This window comes from Mesoplodon bidens (genome assembly GCF_964165515.1).
Source record: "Mesoplodon bidens genome assembly, chromosome: 6".
Lineage (NCBI taxonomy): Eukaryota > Metazoa > Chordata > Mammalia > Artiodactyla > Ziphiidae > Mesoplodon > Mesoplodon bidens.
In genome coordinates, this window is record NC_138162.1 from 11,826,823 (window position 1) to 11,851,018 (window position 24,196).

The window sequence follows — 24,196 nt, forward strand, 5'->3', positions numbered from 1 at the left end:
ACTGCCCAGTCCCTCTCCTCTCCAGTGCCTCTGTGACAGCTTTGGTTCAGGCTGCATTATCGCTCCCCTGGACCGCTCCAGAGCTTCCTAACTGGCCTCCGGGCCTCCAGACTCCCCCGCACTGCATTCCCCACACAGCCTCACACACAAGTGGCCGTGCCACCTCCCTGCTCCCCGTCTCCCCTGAAGATTCCACCTTCACCCTTGGCAGAGCCCACGAGGCCCGGGGTGATCTGCCTGTCTGCCCTCAGAGCATGTCCCTTTGGTAAATCCTCCCAACTGATTTGGTTGCTCCTGTCTTTGTGCTGCCCCAGAACTTGGCACATGCAGTGCATCTCACGCAGCCTTGTGATTATACCTTTAGGCCCATGAGAATGTGAGCCTGGAACATCCACCATAGGGCTTGGCACTGACCTGGCAGTCAGTAGATGTCTTGGGGTTTTATGATTGATGTGGATTTTCAAATTGATTAATGATTGATTGATTATTGTTTAAGTACTTGTGTGTCCAGGTTATTTGGTTTTATTTCCATTGCTATGCTTGTAATTCCATTCATTTGAAAAAGGAAAATGAATATTCCATTAGTGGTCAAAAACTACTTCCAAATCACCTTCCATAAATAAGGGTTCTGTTTCCAAGTAGAAACAGATTTGTATTATAGGAATTTAGATCCTGTCTCATTCTACTTTGTGTTTTTATGAGCTCCTAAGGTCTAGTCCTAAATGCCGCAAGAACGAAGGGGAGGAGAGAGAGGCGAGCAATGGGACACCCCCAGACTTCCAGGATGGGTCAACCTGGAAAGGAAGAAAGCTGGGGAGAGAGCAGGCAAGGGAAGGAAAAGCCCGGTGTCCCTTGAATTCTATCAAAAAAGCAAAGATTTTATCTGTAAAAGAGACTGAGCTGTATAACCAAATGCAGTATGAACTTGGATTTTTTTTTTTAAAAGCTTCCAAGATATTCTTGGGCAAGTTAGAAGATCTGAAGATGGGCTGGGATGTTAGGTGATATGTTAGAGCTATTGTTGATGTCATGGTTTTTAGGGACTTATCTTTATGCCTCAGGGGTACACACTGCAGTATTTAGGTGATGTCTGAAACTTGCTTTCAAATGGTATGGCCAAAAAATTACACACATGCACAGGCACGCACATATGTAACAGCCATTCACAGAGAGAGAAAGCAAATACAGCCCCCATCCCCCCAAGTATGTAGCTGCTGAAAGGCAGAGGCTGATCAGCTGATGAAAGCAGTGTGGTTGAGGGTAAAGCAGATTTTAGCATCAGGCAGCTGTGGACTTAAATTTCAGTTCTGGCACTAACAAGCTGGTAATCTTCACTACGTAACTTAACCTTAGTGAAATCAGTTTTCTCAGCTTTAGGGTGGGGATAATAATACTCACGTCATAGATCTTTATAAGGATTGAGTGAGGTACTGTCTGTCTGGATCAGCGCTACACATGGGCGCTTGGTAAAGATCAGTCTCTTTCTCCAGTGGAGCAAAAGCAGAGCCAGATGTCAGTCACCCACTGACATGGCCTCCCAGTCAGCCTGTCTTCCCAGCGCCCATCATACCGCGGCTCTCAGAACACACACCCCTCAGTGGCAGCCCCCCTACACGTGCACACGTGTAACTGACCCTCGTGTCTACAGCTCTTGTGGGAAAGTCAACACCTAAACCGAGGAGGTCTGGCATCGTGGGGCAGGGGGAGAGGCACTGGGGGTATGGCAGGGAGGTGGTGCCCAAGTCTGACTCACACACATGAGGGGAAGGGGCCGGGGGCAGGTTGGGGCACCAGGCGTGAGTGAGCAGGTGAGTGTCGTGGTCTGCTATCCAAAGTCATTTTCTTGGCCTAACTTATCAGCTGTGCCTTCACAGGCCACAAGGCAGAGCTCTCTGCACGATGCTCCTTCAAACCCTATTGTTTTAAAATCGTATCTCCCCCTTTTCCATTGCCCCTTTTTCCACTCTTTCATCCTGATTTTTGCGTGAGAAAGCGAGCACGACTGGGGTGGCCTCCCACTCCGTTCCCTCCAGCTCCCGCGTGCCATCTACAGGGTGACCAGCAGGCAGCTCTGCCTTCAGAGCAGGCTGGTGGCTGTGCAGAGTTGTTCTGACTCATGCCCTGCCATTGCCAAAGCGTTGTGGTCCCTAACTGGTCGTGGGTTTGTCAGGTCTTCTGGCGAGGGTGGCTGGCTGGGCCTGTCTTTCCATGTGGCCTCACTTTCTCATCGCCCAGGTAGCCCAGAGACAGCTTTCTGATGCCAGGTTAACAAGGCCAGGCTTTGCTCCACAGAGCAGACATGTTCTATTTCAAGAGGAAAAACTTGCCGGTCAAAAAAGAGAAATCAGATTCTGGAAGTTCATAAGGATTGGGTTGAAAATCCAGGCGATTTCTGATTAAGCGTGTGTTGTTGCCTTCTTAGCTAGGACGCCACAGGTAGCTCAGGGGCTCCTGATGTGCCGTGGAAGGGCTGAGAAACGTCAGCGGCCAAATGAAAATCCAGGTTCAAAATAGCAATTTGCTTTCTAAGCTCCACCACCTGACCTCCATTCAGCACAAGTTAAGGAGGACTGCAAAGGGCCAAGGACCATAGTCCACCCCCTCCTGCTAGGTCTTGGGCACTTTCATAGCAGTTTGAGCACGTCTTATGGTCGAAGGGCAGTGAGGGAGGGGAGGGGGGCCCTGAGGCTGAATTGCTCACCACATGCCAGGCACCATGCTGAGACCTGGAAAAGGGGGTCTGTGTTCCAACTCCAGTTCCCACGAGTTAGTCCACTGAGTCCTTTTAACCAGCCTACTGGGTCTCAGGTATCATCTCCTCTTGCAGAGGAGACAGGCTCAGAGAGACTGGGGGCTTAGCCAAGGTTTACAGCTCAGAAGCAACAGTCAGGATTCAAAGCCATGTTGTCTATTGCTAAACCTCAGGTTCACGCTCCAGCTCTGTGCTAAGAACATGGCAGTTTCCTGCTGAGTTTGTAGTGATGGGGCCAGTGCAGCAGCCTTGGCAGGTGGCCCAGGATCCCAGGATGCTGGACCACAGGTAAGGCCTTGTTCCTGGTTTCCTTCCAGATCCCAGGCCTCCCTTAATATTTCTGGGCCTCGGTTGGCACCAAGACAAGAAAGTTAGTATTCTGCACCCAGCGTAGACTCTGCACACCAAACCCATCACTAGACACCAGAGGCAGGCTGGGTGCTCTCTTCGTATGTGTGAGGGATTAGAATGCAGGATAGAAACTGGGCATGTGTAGGAGTTAGTATTGGGGGTGTCAGGGGCCAGCCCAGCCCCCAGAGACCAGGGGCAGGGCTTATGCTGGGAATCTCCATCAGTTAGGTTACTTTGGATTGCAAGAGACAAAAAAAGAAAAATTGTTCATTCATACCAGCTTCAAGTATGACTTGATCCAGGCATTAAATCACGTCCATCAGACCCAGTTTTTTGCTGCATTCTCCCAGCTTGGCCTCCTCTGCTGGTACCATTCTCAGGGAGGCTTTCCCTGGCTGCAGCAGCTCCAGACTGTATCCTTCCGGGGGGCGAGACCAGCAGGAGGGTGTCACTTCCTAGTGACTGCCACACGAGGCGTGGGTTCACTCATTGAACCAACTTTGATCATATGCCTGTCTTAGAACCCATCACTGTGGCCAAGGGTTTTCTGTTGGCCACGAATAAGGCTCTACCTGAAACACATACCTAAGCAGTACAGGAGGGGTGGTTCCTGGAAAGGAAATCAGGGGGCTATTATCAAAAGAAGGGAAAACAGATTAAATTGATAAATGTGCACAGAAGCCAAACAGGAGACATTGTCCCAGGCCCTTGTCCTCTTGTCTGATGGCAGAGAAATGTTCACACCCAGAGTGGTGGGGATCTTGAAATCAAGCGTATACATGGTGGAGGGCCAAGGTCAGAGGTCACCCAGGGCACCAGATAGAGAGGGGACAGGTGAGTGCATGGCAGGGAGGTACGAATCAGGGCTTGCAGTTTACAGAGATGGGCACAGTTGCCTGTGACAGCTTCTGGGGAGTGGAGTGTGCCAAGTCAGCTGCAACCCAGGGCCCAGAGGTGGAGAAAGAGCCAAGAACCTAGGTCACTTATTCAGCAGATAATCACGGATACCTGTTCTGTGCCACATCTGTGAAAATAGGGTGACGATTGCAAGGCCCCTGCCTTCAGGGAGACCACGGTGTCACAGTGAGTGGTTCAGCTTAGTCCTGGTGCACAGAATCCATCTGGTGGTTTTGAAAGGCACAGACCTGTGCTGTATGACCATGCCACAGAGCATCTCAGAGTCCCTTTTCGTTTGTTTTAAACTCCAACCAGTTTGGTCCTTGGGTTGATTCCCCACCAGCATGCTCAGGAGGTGCCCATCACCTCATCACTGCTGACTTGCTGGAGATCACTGCAGAGTAGATGCAATGTTTAATTACTGCCCTTGCTCTCCGTCAGCTTCAAGGACTAGGCAGAGAGCTCATTGTCCTCGTTTAGATGGGAGCAGCCTCTCCAGGCCGTGTCTCAGACACCTGATGATGGTTCTGAACCTGAGAGACCAAACAGAGCTGCTGTTCTAGCCTGTTCTAGGATGGGGTGGCACCTGACTTCAGGTGGAATTCCCTGCCCCTTGCCCCATGGCTTTCTCTGGCTGGTTGCAGTAGAGAATCCTTGCCTTCTAAATCACTCCTTTGGCCCAAGGTAGAGTCTCCAGAAAGGTCCAAGTAAAATACACCGAGGCATGGAAATTGGGCTGGCCGGCAGGAGGCTGGTGGATGGATGAAGTGTCGAGTCCAGCAGGGCAGGAGGTCTGAACTGGACTTTGCACCAAGGGAGCTGTCTTTGGTCCTCCTTCCCTTGGACAGAGCTCTTCCCCAGCTCTGGCCTGTCCCCTCTGACTCTCCACTCAGTGGGGAGCTTGGCTACCCCTGTGGTTTCCAGCACCACCTTTGCTCTGGCAGCTCCAGTGTCCGCTTTTCATGCTGCAATGTCTTAGTCTGTCCTTGGCCTTCCCCAGACTTGCCCCACCCCAGTTGCCCTTGGATGTCAGCCCCACCGCACCCGTACGTCCCTCATATTCCTGGGGTCACCCGTCGCTCTCCTCCACTGGTCTGTGAGGCACAAGGGGCATCAGAAAACATCAGCAGGTAGTGAGATAGGAGGGCCCGTCAGCCCTCCACAATGTGGGTCCCTCTCCAGGATTCTCTCCCCGGGGCACAGACTTGCTAGATGATCAGAATTTACCCAGCCCCCAGGGCCCCCTCCCAGCCCCCTGCCCACGGCTGGGCCTGCTGGGCTGGAGGTACGTGCAATCCTTGACATCTGGCCAGTTCCTTCTCACCCTGTGAGACTCTGCTAAGTGTCCCCACCCCAGGCAGAGTCCCTTCCTCTCCTCTAGTGCCCAGCACAATTCCGTGTTCACTCCTTCACCAGCTCTTCATGGGCGTCTGCTCCAGGCCAGGCCTCGTGCTGGGCGCTGGGGGAACCCAGAGATGGATGGGCTCCTACTGTCTCCAGTGCCAGGAATGGCCTTCCTCTTCGGCTCCAGCTGACAAAATGCCATCAACCTTTCAGGGCCCGCTCAAGCGCCTCTTGCCCCACGGGCCCTCCCTGACTCCTCCAAGCAGAGCCATCCGTCCCTGCTCTGGGCGAGCACCGTCCCGCGCCTGACACACTGTCCCCAGACGGGGAGAGTGTCAGCCTCATCTCCGTGACCTTAGCACCCTTGCAGGGCCTGGTGCAGATGGGTTGCCCAGTGAGTCTGGGGAGTGACCGCGTGGTGAGCGGTGAATACACGGAAGGCGGTGGGTCGTGGGGGGTGGGGGCAGCTCTGTGCACTCCCCATGCCCTCGAGCCACCAGTCCGTTCAGAGCAGGAGAAATCAAAAAAGGGAGGTGGCTGTTGGTCTGCAGGCCTGAGTTCACTTGAGGACCCCTGCGTGCGGTGCCGTGTGTGCGTGACAGGCCTCCTGCGTCCCCCAAGCCTGTCTCCGTTCCGCAGTGTGACAGCAGGGTCTCTTTGCCAGAGGACTGACCAGAGCCTAAAAACAGCATTTCTTTTAAGGTCTGTGCGGAATGCAGCTCCCTGCCAGGGAGAGATTGAGCCCAGCGGGACAAGAGCAGGAAATCTGATTCAGCGAGACCAGAGGAGGCATTTTCTCAGATTAGAATTCTATGTGCCAAAGGTGGAGAGTTTATCCCAGTAGGGAAGGGGAAATAAAACATAAAATATTGAAAATAAATTCTGTCCCACAAGCACGATCCTCCGGGAGAATCAACTCAGTGTCGCTGCCGGTGTGGGGAGTCCCCGCCCTGTGGCCACGGGAGCGCTGTGGCCACGGGAGCGCTGTGCCCGGAGCTGCCTGTCACATTGTCCCCCATCCATCCCTGAGCCCTGCTGTGGACGAGGTGAATGATTAACCTGGCCGTGCCTGGGGGAAGGGGTGTCAAGGGCTACCTGAGAAGTGGCAGGCTGAGGAGGGTCGGATGGGTCGGGTCAGTTTTCAGTCTCATGCAAACCCCTCCACAAGTATCATCTCACTGCATCTTCTCAACAGCCCTGTGAGACTGATACAGTTATTAGTATCCCGAGAAAGCTGATGCTCAGAGAAGTTAAGCAACTTGCCCAAGGTCACACAGTAAGTGGCAGAGCAAGATTTCCAAACCAGGTCCACCTGATGCTGGACCCCAGGCCCTCCCCTCACTGTACCCCTCTCATCGAGCCTTCTGCCTCAGTTCCTTCTGGTTCCTGGGGTATCTGGTTGTGGCTGCCAGTGGTTTGGGGCACGCTTAGACTCCAGCAGTGCGGCTTAGGGTGGCTAGGGAGGTCAAGGTCACTGTTTTGCTTCTCCCCCACTCCTGGCTAAGGTTGACGGCTACTTCCTGGATTTGAGACTTTGCTTTCCTCCCCAGAGTAAACCTAACAGAGCCCTGGATTCCTTAACACAGGGGTAAGAACAACAGTGGTGCTACCCTTCTGAGTGCCTGCTGGGCGCTCTGCAGTATGCTCAGCAGGTGTTTGCATTTTCTCACGTTATCTTCCCCAGACTGATGCAGGAGGGACCACGAGTGCCCCACTTTTCACTAGGGTCCAGCCCTAATCCCCTGGCTGGTAGGATGGATTCAGGTTCAAAACCCTGTCTTCTTCCATCATACCGCCCAGCTCACCTGACCTGGGACAGCTTGGTGGTGACGGCAGCTCCCTGGCAGCAAAGGCTGCTTGCCAGCCTCCTGCACACTGGATCTGAGATGGCACTGACCGTGTCCCTAATTTAGGTCATTGTTTTTGCCAGCTTAGTTTTATTGTCAGTCTGCTTAGTTCCATGTCTTCTAGAATATTGAATCACATTTAGTTTATAACTGCAAAGAATTTTAGAATGTAATAAAAGTACTAAAAGAGAATGTATAAAAGGGGCTTCTCCCAAGGGATCGCTGATTATATCCCACTTAACATGCAAAATGTGATGGGGGATTAACATTGCCTGGCAGCGGTTTAAACTGAATTTCTGGGATGTTACTGCCCATCAGCCGTATGGTTCCGTGGTTACAGCTACCTCTCAGCCCTCCTTGGGATGCCCTCCTCCCTAACGCCTTCTAGATGGATCCCTGTTTGCACTTTCTGGAGAGGTTGATAGAGAGTGTTTCCAGAGGGGCAGTAGATTGAGCCTTGGCAAGATGGCGCCTCGGGAGGCCAGGTGGCGTGAAGCCATCAGCAGAGATGGTGGCTCTCGAGGTGTGCTGACCAGGGGATAGTTCTCTCCGCAGAGACAGGGCGGGACAGAGGGCCACTTCCACCCCAGAGCTACCTACCAAACACTTTCCATTGCCCAGACCATGATGACCAGCCAAGAATTCTTCCCCTGCTGCCCTCCTATCTTTGTGATTAAAAATCCTGATGCCTTGGAGTTTTTTGCCAGGCAGAACTCTGAGTTACTTGTTTATGCCTTCATTAATTCTTCCTTCACTTATCCAACATATTATGAGGCACGTCGAACTCCAAGCCCTGTCCAAGTCCCCAGGGTCGCGAAGGAATGAGACGTGTGTCCTGCCTTCATGGCACTCTTTGTCCGGGAGACACAGTGAACAAGCCATACAGAAAGAGGAATGCTAGTAGAGGTAGCTGGTGAGGGCCAGGAGCTAAACTGCGGAGGTAGGCAGGGGCCAGGCCCCGGGGGAGCTTGAATCATATCTTGTGGGTGTCAGGAGCCAGTGAGGGATCATATTCAAGAGAATGGCATCTGGGAACATTCACTCTGGGCCACTGCTAGAAGGGGTGGGAGCTGGTGAGGCCAGGAGACCACTCACAATGCTGCCAGCATTCAGACGAGAGCTCGTGGGATGTGAGGAGGAGAGGACAAGGGGAGAGAGGTCCAGGGGACCAAAGGGGCCGAACGCCGTGGTCTGCTGGATGCCCTCCGTGGGAGCTGTTGAGGTTCACCTTGGAATGCCACGGGGCTGGACGCAGGCTGAATTTCTCTTCCTCTAACCAGCATGCTCTAGTGAGATTTGAGGCGCAGCCCATGATGAAAGGAGTGTCTGTTGGGATATACGGGGTCAGTGTGGAAAGGCTCTGCAGAAGGACAAGGTGGGCAGCTGAGGGGAACAGGGCACCTCCACCCTCACTGTCCTGCTTTTGCCCTGGGGCTGTCTACCATCCTCCTTCCTTTCCCGCCTTGCTCTGGGGCCTGTAACCAGGGTACCCATGGCTTACTCTACCCCATGCCCCATCCCAGGGTAGGAAAGGTTAGGGCTCCTTCTCGCTGGGTTGCCAGCTTTTCAGCATCCCAGGGCATTTCTGCCAAGGATTATGCTAAACCAGCTTTACGGACAGCCCCTTAAAATGCAAACCTCTGTCTGTGATGGATGGAGAACATCCAGTTGTTTAGCCAACCACTTACAGTTTGTTACAAACCTGCAAGAACCACACATGGGCATCTTGTTAGGCCCGTTAGGCCAAGGACCCCATAAATAAATAGCAGAGTATGTCTTGGTGCATCAGGGCTGGAGTATGGAAATAGAGGCACTGCATAAATAATACATGTTTACAAGGTAAATACATCAGTACGTTAGCGTGTGCAGCCATAACCAAACCACCCCACCTAACAACCACGATAAGCTCCGGGGTCTACCACGTGATTGGCTTCCATCCATCAGTGTGCATGTGGATTCAAAATGACCCCCGAAGGGAGGGGTCCTCCTGCACACTGACCTTGAGGCCTTGGAATCGAGGCGAGTGGTGAGATTGCAGGTGGGCACCCTGACCCACAGCTTTGCTGCCAAGGTGTGAAACCTACCACGGCCATGTGTTCCTGCAGATGTCTTAAGGTCAGCCGCCAAGCAGCAGGCTGATTAGCACCAAGGTGCAGGATGCGATGGGTTGCACCTACAGGAAGACGGCCAGCCGGCTGGGGGAAACGGATTTTCTCATTATGCGGATTCTCTCAGACTTAGGAGGGGGCCAGTGGATCGACTTTCCAAGTTTAAGTGACTCTCACCAGAGCCCTGTAACTTTCAGCCTTTCACCCTGAAGGTTGGGCTGGGTTTTCAGAAAGTCAGTTTCCCATCTCCACCACCCCTTTTTCAGCCCTGAGCCCCACTGGACATCTGGAGCTCCGAAGAGGCAGCCGACAGGATGGCCGCTGGAGCGGGTGCCCCTCCCCTCGGTTGTAATGGCACAATGCTGGATTTCAGTATTTTAAATGAAAAATATATGCAGTTAGCTGTGCACTGACAATGTCCTTGAGGATTTGACAGTGAGATTTTCCAGCAGTTGGTCTTCGTTAGGATCCTGGCGGTGTTTAATAAGGCAGTCGAACTGCTGGCACCTTGGGTTCCTGTTTGTTCTCCGAGGGCTCTGGGGCTGCTGCGGTAAGCACATCGACCAGAGCTGATCATTACAAGGGCGTACGCCACCATGAATAAAAATGTCACACGTTTTCCCATCTCACAGCGGTACAGAATGTCAGTCCTGTCAAACACACGTTGCAGGGAGCTGTGTGCAGTCCGTACAAATTGGAGAGCTGCATTCCCCCCCAGCCTTCTGATATTCTTCATTTGAAGCTGAAGAAAAACAGTTGTTAACCTATTAGCTAGGATTTTAAACTCTGCTGAGGCGGTGGAGGGCTAGACTTTGACACAGATAGAAATGTATGCCAGGGTCCAGGAATTTTAAAAACAGGTTCTCCATCCATTTATTCTGAGGGAAGGAAAAAAAAAAAAAAAAACAAACCTCTGTCTGGCGAACCTGACTGTCTGTCTTTAACAGACACTGGGGAAATTTTGGGATATTTCACATCTAAGCTTCCCACCTTTGCGTTCTCCTCGAAAAGTCTCTTGCTCTTCAGGATGGCCTTGGGCTCAACCTGTTAGACCAGGATATCTCTAGGTTGGGAGTTTTTCCTGATCAGAAGCATGCCGTTCCTGATCAGAAACATTGCCAGCCTTGTGGACAGTGCGACTCAGTGATAGAATGACAACTAGTTGGTCCACATTAGTCAAATGCTGGGCAACGGCCTTAACTGATCACTTGAGTCTAGTCCCACAGTCTTGGGCGAGCATTTACTTTGCACTGACCACGTGCAGGCCTTGTGCCTAGAGCCCAGGATCCAGATGTGACCAAGATGCCACGGCACTCTCGAGGAACCCCTCGTCTTTAGGGGAGGGACAAAAGAAAGAAGCCGGGCTCTATCCAGCCAGGAAGAGAGGGATAGCTTCCAGGGAACGGACAGAGGCTTGAGGGATGAGCTGAATCCACCAGGTAGGCAGGTGCAGGAAGGGCACCCAGGATGAGCACGTGCGTTGCGAAGGGCTGTGGCACATGAGTGGCAGGGCACGTCTTTGCAGGGCTGGAAAAATGGGCTGCTTGTGGTAGGGTGGAATATGAGGTGGGTGGGCCAGGGACTGCGTCTCGAATGGCCTGCCGAGAACTGTCTGCAGGACACGACCAGCTCCCCGAGCTGCGGGTGGACCGGGGCGGGGGGAGCTGGTGGCAGGGAGAGCAGCGTGGAAGCTGTCGTAATCACCAGACTCCTTTTCCGGAAGATGCTGTGCGATCCTATCTGTACAACTGCAAAATCGGGAGAAGATCTTTATTTTAATTTCCTAGTGGTAGTACTGCTTGGGGTGGACACCATTCCAGACATGATAAATTAGCCTCGGTTTTGCTGAGCTGGCCCCAGCCCTTAAATGCACTGAGCAAACCCTCCCCAAGTCAGGACACAGGCCTGGTGAAATGTAGGCGGCTGCAAAGACAAACCTTTCTGTGTGGTCAGAATGGACTTAGCAAGACAAAAAACTCAGAGGATATTGGGGGGCAGAACTCCCCAGGGAGAGGGAGCACCCTCATTCTCAAGTGGATAAGATTCAGCATCTTCCTTCTGCCGTTTGTGTATCGGGTCTGATGGAAGGAGTGTGGGCTTCTTTGGGGTCAGACTTAACCTGGGTCTGGAGCCTGGTTCGGCCACCTGTTAGCAGTGAGGCCTGGGCAAGTCACTGAGCCATGCGGACTCAGTTTCTTCATCTGCCAAATGGGGATTTTACCTTCTCTGCAGGGTTGTTGGGATCATTAGAGACCTTACAGGTAGAGCTTCTAGTACAGAACCTGGAACATAGCAAGTGCCTCAAAACAGCCCCCCTGCCTCTGTCAGAGGGGGATTCTCTCTCCCAACATCTGGAAGCCCCTCCTGGCATCCCCCACCTCCTGGGAATGTCACCCAGGCACCCTTGATGGCATCCCAGATGGCTGCCCCCATGTAGGTAGCAGCGAAGCCCCCGCCGCCTCCTGTTTCTGTCTGGGCAGAGAATGGCACGCGTCAGCAAGGCTCCCTGCCCCTGCCCAGCCACGGCCCGCATCTGCTGCCTGACCTCGGTCCGCCAATGGGATGCCACCTATTCAGACCGAGCAGCTGCACCTGACTAAAAACAAAGGGCTCCCCTCCCCCGCCCCACTGCTGTCCCCCCTTCCTCCCCCGCCTCTGTCCCCCAAGCGGCCTGGGGTCACCCAGCCCCCTCGCAGCCTTCCCTCACAGCTGCCTCGCTGCTTTTGTTCAGCATGTGAACTTCCCCATCAGCCGAGCTCCTTGCACGGGAAGTAATCAGGGATCTTGACAAGGCTTCAAACCACAAATGCCACTACAAATTAACCAGCACCGCTACAAAATACTACTCCTGTCAACATCGGGGAAGAAAGCACTGCTCCCAGGACCGGGAGGAACCGTCTCCTGGCTCAGCAATCACTCGCCGCAAAGAGTGCCTGGGCCCAGCAGGGAGAGTGGCCTCGCAAGGTGACTTGTTGAGGGGGCCGAGTCCCCGGCAGCCCCTCTCCAGAGACGACGGCGTACAGAGCTGACAGCAAGTGCTACCGCTTTTCTTCGAGGCCACCTTCAGCCCCCAGCACCCCTGCAGAGGGTGCCTCAGGGCGGCGGGTTGCAGGCATGTGGGAACCTCCCCCCGGAGTCCGACAACCAGCTTCCTGACGTATTGTGCGAACTTGGGCCGGAGGGACTATGGCAGGGCTTCTATCCAGAGTTTTAGGACTGACTGAGATATACTGGGTAACACCTGGCCCATTGAGGGTGCTCCGGGATGAGGCCCCTCCCAGCCTCCCTTTCCCATGAAGAAGCACACCTTGTCATCGTGTACGGGCAGGATGGAAACTTCTTCCTCAGCTCTGATGCAGAAGTCCATCCTGTGCAGTGTGTTTCCATGAGCATCCCTCCCAGATGATAGCCTGGAGCTGAGAGTTACCTCTGCGGATGCTGCAGGGCCCGAGGACCCCAGGGTCCCCTGTGGGGGCCCAGGGCCTGCCCAGTGCTGTTGGCACGGAGCGAGTGCTATAGGACACCAGCGCTCAGTCTCCTCCAGCATCCTTGCTGACACTCTGAAGCAAAGGCAAGCATTTGATCCTCCCCAACAAGCAGGATCAGCTTTATCAAGTGTGGACGAGAGGATTCAAGATAATGACAGGAGTTGGGGGACAGACGAGAGCTGTGCCCGAGAGAGCCGGTTGGGCATTTCAAAGGAGATACTCCACACAAATATAGCTTCAATACACTCCTTTTTGGAGGCCTATCAAAAGAAGCCCTCTTTTATTTTCATACCTTGCATAATAGCAGCTCTCCCTTCCCGAGGAGTGGAGGGGCCTTGCTCTCAGCCCAGAGGCCCTTTGTAAAGCCACGGAAAGCTTTGTCTTCCTCTCCCAACCAGGGCCGTTTCATGCACAGGTCAGAGCATTGATGTGGCTACTAGCCAGGAAAATTAACCAGGTGAACTCTTCCCTCGTTAAACAGTAACAGGGTTTAATTGTGAATTTTCTCTTTTACCCTCTCCATTCCTGGAAGCGTATCTGGTTGGGGCACATCCCTGGCACAGAGAAGCCCACAGCATCTACCCAGCCTCCCCTTTGGGGATGCCAGGGCCTCTTCCAGGTGAGCTAGACGGGAGTCTGACAGAAAAGGGACAGTTCAGAATACCATTCAGACCCAAAGGACCTGAGACCCCCTTTGAGGCTGACCTTGGAGGCCACCGTTCTCATGCCTCCAGCTGCCATCGGGCACGCCCCACCTTCTCTGGCCCTCAGAAAGGGTAACGGCGGGGGCTCTGGCTGCCACCTCAAGCAGGTTGCCTCCCCACCCCAAGCTTTGCATGCATAGACCTCGGCCTTCAATGAAGCGGCTTGATCCCTGTGGCCTCGGGCATCTCCGATCTCCTGCTCCCTTCCCCTCACCACCAGTCCCTGCTTGGGGTCTGGCCTGTCCGCCCACTGACTTTGACATTTCACTTTCTGTGTGGTCTTAGGTAGCGCCTGTTTGCCCTCCCTGAGTCTGCTTTACCAGCCGTGAAAAGGGGAGGCTGATTCTGACCTTAAAGGGATGTTAAAGGGATAGTCCAAGGTGTGTCCTCCATGGGGACTGAGGAAATCCGTGCACTGGTTCCCAAACAGCTGGCCCCTCCCACATCCATCACAGGACTCCTGCCCCAGTGCGCAGTTAACTTGAGACGAGCTCTTCGACCCTCTTCCGAAGGCCTGTCACCCACTGCTTGGTGTGACCCTGGGCAAGTCTTTGCCTCCCCTCATCTGTGAAATGGAATAATGACCCGCATTCCCGGGACAGCAGATGCACTGGTTAGGCGTTAGAACACAGCGGGCCACCAGAGCTTCGGTTCTGCTCACCTCACAGGCTGCCCCCACCTCCACCCCCGCTTCACTCTCTGCCCCACGTCCATGCCTGGCAGTGAAGCATTTTCCACCCTGCAGCCCCGTGTAGGGCGCCCGTTCATTCATGCCACCCAGGTAATTAAGTTGATATTCCAACACGGCTTCCCCTCCTGACCTTTTGGAAACAATGTGTTTTGCTGCATCAACAAATTAACTGCAAATCAGACGCTGTCCTCATAAATGTGGGTTTCATATCCGATGAGCACACTCACCTGGTCCACACGGCTGACAGATAGAAACGCCGAGGGTCAGGCAGAGACCGTCAGAGGCCAAAAGAGTTCCTCTCTTCTCTGGGACTTCCATGTCAGTCACACCTTGGGGCTTACCCTCTCATGTTCACACCTCCCAGCAGTCACGTGCCAGCTGGCGAGTTGACAGCGTGGAGGTCTGGGCAGAGGCCCCCTTGGCCGGAAGGGAGCGTCTGTCCTCAGGAGCCCACCCATCTGCCTCCCATATCCGTCTTTGACACCAAGGCCTCTGATACGTCCCTCCCTGCCTAAATCCCTCCCACTGCGCTCAGGAGGAAATCCACACTTCTTAGGCTGAGGGTCAAGGCCTTGTATTATGTGACCCCACCCACCAGCCGTTCCTCCTGGCCTGCACCATCCTCACATTCACCCTCACTTGGTTTCGTTGGATCACTGGGGTTCCCATCTCATGCACCTAAATTCTGTACCACCCCCATCGGGGAGAAGAGCCCCTCCTTGGTACCTCCACAGACCTCCTTCCCCCTGTATTATAACCCCACCATCAGAGTGGGAGCCCTTTGAGGGCAGGACTGGGTCTTATTCACTGGTGTGCCCCTTGCCTGTACAAAGCATACTGCATTGTTTGTTGAATGAATCAACACGTGAATCTCCTTTGGAAAGCACTGGAAAGAGATGCTCAAATAAGGAAGGAAGGGGAGGACGTCAGTCACTCTTTGACCAGCCTTTTCTCTAAGGCACAGATCTCTGAACAACACAGTGCAACTTCAGAAGGGGTAAGGGTTGGAAAAACCGAATCAGAAAGGATTCCAGATGACTTTGGAAATTTTGGTTGACAAGGATAGCACAGTGGACTAAGGATACCTGCTTGTTTTAGTTCCTGCTTCTAGCTCTGTGACCTCATACTAGTCACTTAACCTCTCTGGGCCTCCTGTTTCTTGCCTCTGTTACAGGGAAATAACCCTCCTCTAACTTGCCTCACCAGGGAAGGTGAGGCTCAAAGGAAAGAAGGGAAGTAGAAATGCTTTGAAAGGAAAACGCATCATGTAAATAGAAGAGATTAGTAAAATCCAGTCCCTTTCAACAGCGCCTTGCTCACAGCACACTCCCTTGAAAAACCAAGGTCCTCACATTCACAGGACTCTTCTGGGAAGACGGGTGGGTTTAAGGGAAGGACAGAGGATTGGATGGTCTCGTTTCATCAGCAGGTTGCCAGACCAGAGCCTCCCACAGCTGTAGTGCACTCTTGTAGCACCCTCACACCAGTGCTTGTGACTCAGGAGTTATTTCCATTTTACAGAAGGGTTAACTGAGGCTTAGATTAAATAACTTGCCAAATGGCAGAGCCGGTATTGAACTCAACTAAACTAGAAAATGACAGAGTCAAGACACGCGCGTGAGTCTTTCCACCAAAGTATGTTTCTTGGGGTTTTAGCCCAAATGCTCTTTGTACTCTAAGAAAGGTATTTTTCTGTGATGTGGGTCAAATTCCATTAGACCATACACTCCTTAAGGACAGACTGTGTCTTAGTCTCCTAAATCCCCAGGCCCTGGCCCCAGGTAGTTTTCCCATCACTATGCATGGGAGAGTGAATCTGCTTCCTGACTACACGTGACCTTCAAGAAGGCAGGTGCCAGATGGGGGCATCCCTCCTGCCACAGCTCAGCTCACGAAGTGCCAGATGAATTGTTGAACAGGACTCTTCTTAGCCAAAGATTGCCAAAGGCTCAGCCTTTTTGAACTCGCTTAAGAATCAGCAGTCAGTGTATCTAGGGTACTGAGGATCACATGTGACATGATTTCTCTGCAAAAGTGCCAAGACCTCTTGATTCTCAGCTCCAAGCCTCCTCTGGTTTTGCCTCCTCTTCCTCCAGCAGTGGGAGGAGCCCTAGGTTGGCAGTCAGGCAGCCTGGGAGCAGGTCACTTTCTCCCCCTCCAGTCTGTCTCCTTGTCCGTGGAAGAATAAGCTCCTGGCACCAGAGTCGTGAGAAGAGACAGACAAGCGCGCGCTGGCCCTGGCCCTCAGGGAGTGCGGTCGGGGGTGGGGACCCCGGCTCGCGGAAATGACTTTCACTGTGTCTGGCCAGCTCCGCAGTCGTGTCGGAACTCACCTCACCCTGTTACAGCCCCACATTCAGTTACTCCCTGATTCAGCTTCCCCAGCACTGGAGCCACGTTCTAGAAAACGGTATGTTGAGTTGATTCTCCCCTAGCTTCTCTCTTCACCCCCTCCTCCCGCCCAAGTCACCACCACCCAACCCTTATGGGCTGTTCTAACTGTCCCCAGAGTACTCAGCTCTCCCCGACCTGTGTCCCCCACTCTCATGCCCCCCAGCATATTTGGGAAACTGCAACCACCATGACCCAACAGCCCTACTACTTCCTCCCCTCCAAGCAGCAGAAGCTTCTTAGCAGTGCATCCACTGTGTGCCTTGCCCTGAGGGAGCTGCCGTGATATACCCGGCATCCTTGCAGTGGGTCCTCACAGCCACACTCAGGACATTTGTACCACATTACCATTTCTTGGTGTCTATAAATTCCCCTGGTTTACTAGCTTCTAGGTTAGGTTGGTCAAGAGGCTGCTTTCCTCCCACCGTTTATAAATTCAGTTGCAAAAGAACTAGCACTTCCTGATGACAATCAAAGCAAAATAAATTAATCACAGAATCTAGAGAACTAACATGTGTTGAGTTTCTACATGTGCCAGGAAGCTTCAGCCAAAAATCTTTGCTGAGCACCTATTTAGCCAGTACCGTACTAGATAAACAGAGAAATGCGATGAGTGAGCTGATAATGACACCCTTTGTGCTGTGAATAGATGGGGGGCTGAGCACCTGACCCATGCTCCTCAGGGAAGGGCAGGGAGGGCCTCCTGGGGGAGGCAGTGCTTGAGCCAGACAGTGAAGGGCAAATCAGAGGCACCAAGAGTGAGACAAAAGGAGATGCAAGGTGCCTCAAGAACACCTGAGGGACTTCCCTGGTGGCGCAACGGTTTAAGAATCAGCCTGCAGGGCTTCCCTGGTGACGCAGTGGTTGAGAGTCCGCCTGCGGATGCAGGGGACGCGGGTTCGGGCCCCGGTTCGGGAGGATCCCACATGCCGCGGAGCGGCTAGGCCCGTGAGCCATGGCCGCTGAGCCTGTGCGTCCGGAGCCTGTGCTCTGCAACGGGAGAGGCCACAACAGTGAGAGGCCCGCGTATCGCTAAAAAAAAAAAAAAAAAAAAAGAATCAGCCTGCCAATGCAGGGGATACAGGTTCGAGCCCTGGTCCGGGAGGATCCCACATGCTGCGGAGCATCTAAGCCCATGTGCCACAACTACTGAACCTGTGCTCTAGAGCCCGCGAGCCACAACTACTGAGCCCACGCACCACAACTACTGAAGCCCGCACGCTCTAGGGCTCGCGTGCTGCAACTACTGAAGCCCTTGCACTTAGACACGGCCAAAAAAAAAAAAAACACACCTGAGCTTTCAGGGAGAGCAAGGGGCTGAGCGGGGCGGGGTTGGTGGGGGAGATGCACCAGAGATGAGATTGCAGAGGCTTATGGGTGGGGCCCAGAATCCGGAGGGCTTTGAGCACTTCAGTTAACATTTTCCAGGGGATATTAACAGGTGTTACAGGGGAAGTAAGTCTACATTCAAATAAATGTGGGAAACGGGAGTTTTACAAAAAAAAAAAAAAAAAAAGGAGTTAATAGTGTTTTGCCTGTTGACGGTAGGGTGTTTTATTGCAAGGGTTGGCAGCCTTCGTTGTGCTAACCAGCATTGTGAATCCCCAAATGGAGCAAGACACAGCACTTCCCAGACTTGTCTGGCTGAAGAACCCCCTTTTCTTCTTTCATACAATGCATCTCCCAGGATGGTTTCTCAGAAGACACCTTGGGAGATGCCAGCCTTCCACTGAGATGCTTTAGGCTAGGAAATGACATAATTGGGCGTGTATTTTTTTTTAAGTCCACTCTGGAATAAGCATGGAAGATAGACTGGGAAGGGGAGAGGCTGGAGGCAGGCAAACCTGATAATGATGATAGTTGCTGGCGTCTACAGGCTAAAGATCTTGGTGAACATCTTCTCATTGAAACTTCCTAACAGCCCCCTTGGGTAGGTAGTGCCATTACCTGCATTTACAAATGAGGAAAGTAAGGCTTGATGGTTAAATCTTGGGCCACAGGATGAGTGGAGGGATGGGGTTCAGTCTGAGATTGTCTGACCCCAGAGGTCACCTCCTGAACGCTGCCACCCCCGCCAGCAGGGACAGAAATGCAGGTCAGAGGTGACTAGTGATGAGGGCTCTGGGGCTAGAGAAGGAGGTCACCCAGAAGCAGAGTGGCTGAGGACAAGGGAAGCTGAGGGTGATGGGGGAAGTGGGGGTTGTGTGTGAGAGTCGGGGGGTTGGGACAAGGGCAGCAGCCTATGCACTTGTGGGTGGCCATGCTCATCTCATTGGGTGGCATCCTAACCGCAGATAGCCTCCAACTGAAGAAGGGTCACCGAGCACGGGTTGGCCTACACTCCTAACGGCACAGGATCTGGGAAGCCAGACTTTATTTCCACCCACATATGCTCTCAGTGTGCCATGAGGGACCCCAATTCTCCACCAAGTCTGTCGGCCAATTTTCTCCATAGGCCACTCTGACAGGCCCTGTGCTGACACCAGGGATCCAGGGACGCCTGAAACATGGCCCGTCTCTCCGGGAGTCAGTTGTAGAGAATGAGTTCTGAGGCAAGTTTACTACCTGGAGGACCACTCCAACCAAGTGACGCTCTGAAGTGCTGTCCACGAGAAACGTAACAGGAGCCACACATGCAAGTCACATATGGAATTCTAAAGTTTTTAGTAACTGCATTTAAAAAGTAAAAAGAAACAGATGAGATTAATTTTAATAATATATTTAACTGAAATATCCCAAACATTTTCATTTCAACATATAATCAATATTAAAAATTATTGAGATATGTTGCATTCTCTTTTCAAACTAAGTCTCTGAAATCCAGCGTGCATTTTACACTTACAGCGCGTCTTAATTTGGACTCGCCAGGTGTGGCCCTTGGCTTCTGTAGTGGGCAGTGCAGGTCTGGACTTTGTGGCGTACATATGGACCTCTGTGAACCGTGATGTTCATGGCGGAACCAACTGGAAGCCTCCCAGGGCTCACCGAGCGTCTGTGACCTTGGTCTAGTGTGGACCTTTACTCTCCTTACCCTGTCTGCCCATCCGCCCCACTGTCCAGGGCATCTAGATGGGCAGGCCATTGACAGAACAAAGCTTGACTTTCGAGATAAAGGGTTTGAGGAGCGAGCTAAGAGGTCTGTGCTCTATTGATTTTTATTCAAGTCCTGAGTTCAAAAGTCAAGCATTTTGTGCAAATTTTATTTGTTCCTCAGACATTTACTGAGCAGATATTTTTTCCCGAGGCACAGGGATGAATCCCTTAAGGAAATGAACATCTGAAGGAGAATGGGGGGCGGGGAGGGGAAGATACATGGTGGTAGTGAGCGATAAGTCAGAGCACTGAAGGCAGCATCTGACCTGGGCGAATTCTTGAAAGACAAGTAAAGGTTTGCCAGGCAGATCAGGATGGGGTTGGTCATTCCACCTGCTGGGCAGGCAGGAAGCAGGCCTGAGAGCCTCAGGCCATTCGAGGGTCTGCTGGTGAGCACAGGGGTCTGGGAGGGGTCTGGGTGGGGCACGGCAGAACCCAGGTCTTGGAGGATTTGGAATGCCAGCCCAGGGCCTTGTTGAACTGTGTGTGGCCCCAGGACAGGAGGGGACAGCAGAGGTCTCGAAGCTGGGGTGTGGCAGGGTCACATTGCATTTTAGAAGATCCCCCTTGGCCTGTGTGGAGAATGGCTGAGGAGATCCGGGTGTGGGGGGGCCCTGTTGGGAGGTGATTACAGTGATCCAGGCTCGAAGTGGAGAGGAGGGCCTCGGACACGGGATGTGCAGGAGCTGGTGACCGGCCGAGGCAGCAGGAGGCGTCGAGGACGGCCCTTGGGCTCCCGCTTGGGGGGCTGAATGCTTGGAGCCGTGTGTGGAAATGCATCAAACCATCTCCGTGTGTACTGATTCCTTAAGTTTCCACTTTAATGCAGCCGCAGAGACTCCATCCCACTCGCCCGCCGCCTCCCAAGATACAGCGCTCGAGGCCCGTGAGTAGCCGGTGGTACTGCCCTCCCGCCTAACACTGCCTGAGCCGTCTCCCCGCCTGACTAAACCTCGGGGGTCTGAACTCAGCTGCCTTGCCAAAGAAAACCATGTAGTGGGTTAGTCAGCTTCCCTCTGTGTGGCATGTCCCTGGACTTGCATTTTCTGGGCTTCTCTCTCCTTTTTCTGAATCAGTTTGGTGACTCGCAGGTCAGAGCTGTAGGCAGCAGGGTCGCTGTGTGGTGTGTTTGCCGTGTGCGCATCGTTCGAGCGCATCTCCTGGGTTGAGCCGCGTTGCTAGCCAATGAGCTTTAAAGGCTGCAGCTGCCTCTTCCTCACAAAGGAAGCAGAAATCTGGCAGCAGGGGTCTGTTCCGCCAGATCTCGGTTTGCAGATGCATTTGATATCCCTTCCTGGGGGGTAGAGGCTACGCCCAGGGAATATTGAACCAGCTCAGATGGAGCCCAGGTCGCCTCATCTCCTGGGCCTCACGTGGGGCTCCACCCTCCCAAGCGAAGCTCCAAGTAAGGGCAGAAAAGCAGGATGAGATGTGATAAACCCACCAACACCTGGGATTGGGTGGGCCAGGGAAAGAGACCCACCCGTGCTTTCTCAAGAGAAATACCTTGGGAACATATGGGGTGTGGGTCCCATGTTAGCATCAGTGAAGTCCTTTTTCTTGTGGGCTCAGACTTTGGTCATGCTGAGAGGCCTGATAACTTTAGCAGGTTCCCTTAAAGTGGGAAGGAAACTTGCCGGGACCATTGAGTGAGGGCTGTTTACCAAGAGAAGAGTTTCTCTGTTTCCTGTTCAAAGCGGCCACCACTCTTGCAGTCAAGCAAAAGCGGCCCTCAGAGTTCCCCATGAACCCGAGTCCCAGTCCCTCCCGCCCTCCCCACTGCCGTGTCCACATCCATCTCGAAAGGTGTGGCGGCCCAGGGGTGCAGCTGACTAGGCTGAACTGTATCTGTTTCCTCTTTTTTTTTAATTTAAGAGTTTATTTGAGCAAAAATTGATTCGAATCAGGCAGCACCAAACCGGAAGTGGTTAGGAGCGCTCTCGAACTGCGTCTGTTTTGAATCCTAGGCACACGTACCCAGCATCGGTTGGGTGGCCGCTCTCTGCGCGGATATTGGAAAGTTCTGTGGCGCTGTTTCCCTTCCCTTCCCTACCGCATGCGGGAGTTAGAGGGCTGGGGTGGAGGCAGCCATGACACTGCAGTTCCAACCACGTGTGATGGATCCATCCTGTACCCCAGTCAAACCGTGATCAGCACTGCTGTCAAGGGGCTGGAATGTTTCTGCTCGTTGTCATTGGAAGAAAGTCACAAACAGCAAAAAGAAAGCGCTTTGGGGGACAGGAAGCCAACTTCTGGGTCAAAGCTTGTGTGATTTAGTGAGAATTTCAGTACAGTCATTAGCAACATGGCTTTGGAGAGTAGACAGAACCAGGCTTGAGACCAAAGTTGTGTGACTCTGGGCAGGTCCTGAAGCTCTCTGAGCCCCTCTCCTCTCTCTGTAATACACCCTCATTCATGGAGGGTTTTGTGAGCATGATATAGATGACATTTGTAAAGCACCTAGCACAGTGCCTGGCACACAGTAGCAGTTCTTCCTCTTCTTAACAGGTTTCTAAATCTTAACAGCTTTTAAGGAATGACCCAGTTTCTTAATAATCATCATTCACCTAGGATTTTCATAGTCGGCAAATCATTCTTGGCCACATCAACCCAGCTGAGCCTCACAGTAACTCTATGAAGTAGGCATTGCTTCCACCTGTTTTAGAGATGAGACAACCGAAGCCCAGTAACTTAACGCAAGTCCCTCAACTACACAAAGGGGTCACCAGACTCTAGAACACATGGTCTTTTCAGCATACCAAGCTCCCCGGACCCTTCATCTCCATCTCCACAGAGTACAAAGGACTGGGGCAGAGCCTTCAGGTGAGAAAAAATTCATCAGCAGCCGGCTGGGCTTCCTGTGGAATCTCTACGGCAGTGTTAGATCCTGACAGGCATGCAGAGGTGAAGGGAATTGACATTTACTGAGCACCTTTTAGGTGCCTAGACTGTGCCCCTTTGTCCTTACAACAACCTGGAGGAGGCAGATGCTGTTTCTCCAAATGGCAGCCGAGACCACAGAGATGATAAGAGGCCACGCTGGCCTTTGAGCCCAGGCCCGCCTCTCTGCCCCGCCTCTCCCCACTCCTCACCAGGCAGCCTCTCCCAAGCCAGAGTCATCCAGACGGTAGTTCTCAGAAGTCCTTGGAGAGACCTAGGATCCAAGACAGGCAGGGAATCTCTTAGAAAGTGTGATCTGGGGCCGGATTGCTCCCCTTGGAAGAACTCAGGTACTGGAGACAGCTCCTGTGGGCTCCACGTGGTGTCACCAGTGTGGGGACTCGTATAGATTGGGGGGGCGAGGGGGCTGGAATTCAGCCACATCCGTTGGCGACGGGGGACTTGGGAAGGCAAATATTGCCCTGAGCAAAGCCTGAGCAGCAGCTGCCTCTGCCACTGCCCTGGTGCAGGAGGTGACCAGCCTGGCACACGGGGCTGCACCCGCCTTGGGTTATGAAACTTTGAAGAGGCAGGTACCTAGCAGAACTGATTCTCCTGGGCCTGGAAGTCAAAGAGGCCTGTCCTGGTTTGAATCACAGCTTGGACACTTCTTGACTGTGTGATGTTAGGCCAGACGCATACCTTCTCTGAGCCTTAGTTTCATGATCTGTAGAATGGCTTGCTACACCTACCTGGTGGGGTATGAGGTCATATATGTGTAGCACCTAGCACAGTCCCTGGCAAGAGGTGGGTACACGTACCCCAGTTCTGCCAACCCAAACACCTTCTGCCAAGCAGGGTCACTATGGGACTAATTTGGGAGCCGTAGAAGTTTTGTGCTTTCTCGGCCTCGCGTTCCCCAGCGCCCCAGTGTCTGTTCACTCCGAGTGCATTCACGCAAGCATTTCCAGTGGGCACCACTGCACACTAGGGGTGAACCTGGGGCACATGGGCTATGGAACCCCTCAAGGGCCTCGAAGAAGATGGCCTGACAAGCTCCCATGTCAGGAGCCACTGGCCCATAGCCAGCCTTTGCCGGGTCACTTAGCTGCAGACATTCTGGGCAGAAGTGTGGCCATCGGCCCAGGGTAGTGGGAGCATGGGGGCTAGCCATTCAGCCTTTCTGGAAGGAGCCTTGTAGCCTGGCACCTGTGGCTGGAGTTCAGATGTGACCAGAGGATTTAGATTTTCTTTTTAAAAAGAAAAAGGAAAAAGCAGAAGAAAGCCTTGCCAGTGTCTGGTGGGCTCAGGGGAGTGGGCCGGGGCGTGCAGGGGAGAGGCAGGCTGTGGTCGGCTGCATGTGAAGCGCTTTATAAGCTCTGTATTTATTATTTCTTGCTCACCATTAAAATCAAATGTACTCGGTGCTTTTGTATTCAATACACATTTAACCCTGCCGACTTAGATTTCTCAGGTTTTAAATCCAGTGGGGAATTGGCTGGTTTCCCAACTTTCCCCTCAAGTCCCCCTTGAACAGAGCTCCAAATCCCTGTTTAGCATTTTCTCCCCCAGCGCTGCTGGGATCCTAGCACTGGTGGGGCCGGTTGTAGTTGTGTGTGCATGTGGTTTCTTCCCTCATCCCCAGCCCCC

At 53.0% G+C, this 24,196-nt stretch overlaps 1 protein-coding gene across 6 annotated transcripts in view; it reads left to right on the forward strand.

The window, feature by feature from the left end:
• Positions 1-24,196, forward strand: part of DENND1A (DENN domain containing 1A) — a 542,774-nt gene that overhangs the window by 494,508 nt on the left and 24,070 nt on the right. For 2 of the 6 annotated variants that reach the window (XM_081236287.1, XM_081236289.1), the window contains one exon: positions 20,496-20,552. The exons of the other annotated variants lie outside the window; for them this stretch is intronic. In XM_081236287.1, the coding sequence (XP_081092413.1) occupies positions 20,496-20,552 (57 nt within the window). The remainder of the gene's footprint in view (positions 1-20,495; positions 20,553-24,196) is intronic. 6 annotated transcript variants of the gene reach the window in all.